This window comes from Cibotium barometz, chromosome 57, assembly GCF_041138505.1.
Source record: "Cibotium barometz isolate CiBa-2024 chromosome 57, ASM4113850v1, whole genome shotgun sequence".
Taxonomy (NCBI): Eukaryota; Viridiplantae; Streptophyta; class Polypodiopsida; order Cyatheales; family Cibotiaceae; genus Cibotium; species Cibotium barometz.
The window spans coordinates 11,440,378-11,444,076 of NC_141102.1; the positions used below are offsets into that span (position 1 = coordinate 11,440,378).

At 44.9% G+C, this 3,699-nt stretch overlaps 1 protein-coding gene across 2 annotated transcripts; it reads right to left on the bottom strand.

Moving 5' to 3' along the window:
- Window positions 1–786: 786 nt before the first annotated feature.
- LOC147606422 (receptor-like cytoplasmic kinase 176) lies at window positions 787–3,240 on the bottom strand. 2 transcript variants are annotated; one of them, XM_086791731.1, is made up of 6 exons: window positions 3,024–3,240; window positions 2,403–2,719; window positions 2,079–2,214; window positions 1,837–1,982; window positions 1,613–1,736; window positions 787–1,503 (listed from the first exon to the last, which is right to left on the bottom strand). In XM_086791731.1, the coding sequence occupies exons 1-6, from the start codon at window positions 3,082–3,084 to the stop codon at window positions 1,187–1,189; spliced, it is 1,101 nt and encodes a 366-aa protein (XP_086647857.1). In that variant the 5' UTR covers window positions 3,085–3,240; the 3' UTR covers window positions 787–1,186. The 2 variants fall into 2 exon arrangements, with proteins under 2 accessions (XP_086647857.1, XP_086647858.1); XM_086791732.1 differs by having other exon boundaries at window positions 1,837–1,976; window positions 3,024–3,238.
- Window positions 3,241–3,699: the final 459 nt, after the last annotated feature.

Here is a 3,699-nt window from a genome sequence, read left to right on the forward strand (position 1 = left end):
CAACCTGCCCCTCAAGCATGTAGAGGTTACTATGATAGAAACCTCCCTTCTGTGAGACATGTCCGTGGAGGCCACAACAAACTGGGATTGTCTTGCTCATCAAGAGTTAGAAGCAGAGGATAGTTAATTGTTGTAAAGTAGGATAGTTGATTGTTATAGAGCCATATAGAGTGTAGCACATGGTAGGACACTCACTTCAAATGGAGTTATCTCTCGTTCTCACTTTTTTTTGGCTACAGCACCATGCTCTCTCTTACATCTCCTCTAAAACCATCTCCTCTCTTCCTCCTCTAACCATGTGGTCCTCCTCTAACCATGTGGCTGCAGTGTACAAAGAGGAAGACTGTGCACGGTGCAGGTGCTGAACTAGTCTCCCTTACAAGATCTTTGGGAAATTGAAGACCTTTGATCGTTTAAAAAAGCCATTCTAGCCATCACGACATCATAAGGTCATACAGATTTATACTCCTTTGTGTAAGGTGACTGATCAAGATGTCGGCGCATCCTCAGAGAGACCATGGGCAGTTCGGGCAGAGAAAAGTAGAACAATTTTGGTTGCAACCTGAGGAAGACCAGCAACACAAATAAGAGGGAGCAGAGGCCAAATGCTTCTGCTATGAGGGTGACGATAGAAGGTTAGAATCTTAATCTGCTGAGCCAAGTATTAATAGGCCAAAGTATTGCACCAAGTTTGGGGAAGGGTATCAATCTTTAGGAGAGCCAAAGAAATGCATCAATTTATCAGTCTATGCCTTACCTAAGGCATAGACTATCAATCTTTAGGAAAGCCAAAGAAATGCATCAATTTATCAGTCTATGCCTTACCTAAGGGCATTCCAATATAGCCATAATGTATTGAGGGAACCTTCAAAAGATGTTAGTTAATCAATCAATCTCTCTCTCTCTTTCTCTCTCTCTCTCTCATTGTTCTTGTATAGCCATCACGCGTAGTGATTAATATCTTGATACTTGCAGCCTAATATACAATCCCATAGTCAGGAGTACCACAAACCATGTTGACCTGTGTATATTATGTTGCAGTGAACCTCTATGGTGTGATGAGCCAAAAACCAGTAATACTCTTCTTCAACTTTACAAGGATCTTGCAGGCTCAGTAACATATATTTAAAGGTAGCCTCCTAGCCAAAGCTACCAAGATGTCAACTATGTCATCACTGTCATCCTTCTACATATAGCCCGTTTCCAGTAAGGGTTCAAGTATCCCAACAACATCCTTCATGAGAGGCCTCAATTTTGCATCTGTGTTCAGACACCTGAAAGCTACGGTGGCAACTCGGTGAGCTCCTTCCATGGAGTACTGACCCTCTAGCCGAGCATCCATGAGCTTAGACACCTTGCGTTTGTTGCCCACATATGGCTTCGCCCATTCAACTAGATTTTTCTCCCCCACAGGTTTGTTTTTGTCAATAACTCTTCTTCCTGTGAGGATTTCTAGCAAAACGACTCCAAAACTGTAGACATCATTTTTTGTAGTCAGATGCCCTGTGGATGCACACATCAGGCCCATGAAGTCAGGGACATCATCACAATATCCAGATTGAGTGTATGCAAACAAGCATATATAGAACTACTACCATTATGTATGGATTACCTGTTGCTACATACTCAGGGGCAACATAGCCGTAAGTGCCCATCACTCGAGTCGAAACATGGGTAGCGCTCCCTGTCGGGCCATCTTTTGCAAGGCCGAAATTCGACAATTTGGCATTGTATTCCTGAGACAGAAATGGAAAAGCAAGATAAAAGCCTAGTTGACATGATGGTTGCAGGTTTCAAAATACCAGTATTGAAGCAAAGGATTGTGTTGATACTAACAGAATCCAAGAGGACATTGGATGTCTTGAAGTCCCTGTAGATGACAGGCCGGTCGGCTTCATGCAAGAACGCAAGACCTTTAGCAGCTCCCACAGCAACTTTTATCCTAGTTGCCCATGAAAGAACCTGATTATGTCCACCTGTATCTAAAGCAAGACTTTCTTAGGTGAGAAAGGTAGCACAGAAGATGGAAGGTATTAAAAGCCTGCACTTAAAGGATGGGGGGAAAACAAGGTACTTACGCCCGAAAAGATGGTTCTCCAGGCTGCCGCGTGACATGAACTCGTAGACAAGCAATCTGTTATCATCCTCAGAACAGAACCCAATCAACTTAACGAGGTGGGCATGATGGAGCTGGCCCAGAAAATATACCTCTGCCTGGCACAATCAAAGGTACTGTCAGTAAGAGAAATGCATCTCACATCCACGATCATACTATGTGCTAAATATGTGATGCAAATGAGGCCCACACCAGGCATTTGTTGCTACCCTAAATAAACATCAATATAATCTGTCACAGACACAAAATAAACCACTGCAAGTACCATACAGATAAGACTATCTACCAGCCATTCCTGCGACCCTTCAAGGTTGAGCTTCTTCACAGCTATCGCTAATCCTCTCCCCGGGCGTGCTGCCTTGAAGCTTTGTTCATCTATCCAGCCCTTGAACAAAGGGCTAAAGCCGCCTTCTCCGAGCACACTGTCAGGGCGGAAGTTTCGAGTAGCAACCTTCAGATCATTGAATGAGAAGGACCGCAAGCTGCCACTGGTGATGGAGTGTCTCAAACTAGGGTCTCCGTTGCTTGAAGCTGCTCCAGAACTCAATTCAACGACACACCCACCATTTTGAGAAGCACCTGCTGCATTTTGAGAAATATCTCCTGTTGGAGGAGAAAAGGGCATTAGTAGCTGCACAATATATTGAGCAGAAAAAGAAGAAAAGCTGCCAATATCAAGCAAAAGAAGAAAACCAAGAGGGCAAATCATCGAGAATAGTAGAAGATAGCACATTTGGATTGCAAAGTGAAGAGCGGCGAGCGGGCACGCACGCACAGAGATTCTTTGGGCTGCAGTGCCGAGCAAAAGGAAGAAAACCCACATCGAAAAAAGACAGAAAAGTGCCACAGGAAAGGGCCGAATCCACAGAGAGAGAGAGAGAGAGAGAGAGAGAGGGATAGCACTCACGGGGGCTACTGTCGTGCGTCGGGCTCACTGCTTCAACTGGAACTCCCCAGCAATTGCCCATGATAATCCAAGAATTTGAAGCTTCAAGTGTCCCCCTGAAACCAGCGGTAGTAGTAGAGATGGTGGCACCAGTAGCTTCTTTTGCAAGTAGGAAGTGATGGAGGTTGGCTCTTCTCACCGCGTATCCCCATCTCTCTCTCTCTCCTCTATCTCGCTATTCCTTCAAAAGGCCATCGTTTCAACGACCCAAGTCAGGGAAGGCGGCAGCTTGACTATCCAAGCTGAGGTCACTTCCACGTTTAGAACCCCTGTAGAACGTGTGTGAACAAGTTGAAACTTGAAACCAGAAGTTCAAAATAGCGAGTTGAGAGTGCCTCATTAAAAAATAACCAGTTGAGAGTGCCTATTTCACTAGTATGGCTCTCATTAAAAAAAACAATGCTACAAGGCCTCGAAACGTCCCAACGCTACGCCATTGCTCGACCGCAAGTTCAAAACTCCACCCCTCTATGAGGCCCACTCCAAATGGGTGTGGATAAAAGAAACAAATAGCTGACCTGCGCGTTGCTACACGGTCAAGCGTGAACCTAAGCGTGACCCAAGCAACAAGATGGTAGGATGTTTGATGCAACAATGGGCATGATCTCTCTTTCAATCAAGTGATCCAGTCCCGTAA

Coding starts and splice junctions, on each gene's coding strand:
- LOC147606422 (XM_086791731.1), bottom strand. CDS start 3,084: ATGGGCAATTGCTGGGGAGTTCCAGTTGAAGCAGTGAGCCCGACGCAC. Junction 1,983..2,078: donor GGAGAACCATCTTTTCGGGC/GTAAGTACCTTG, acceptor GTCTTGCTTTAG/ATACAGGTGGACATAATCAG. Junction 1,504..1,612: donor CCCTGAGTATGTAGCAACAG/GTAATCCATACA, acceptor GTGCATCCACAG/GGCATCTGACTACAAAAAAT.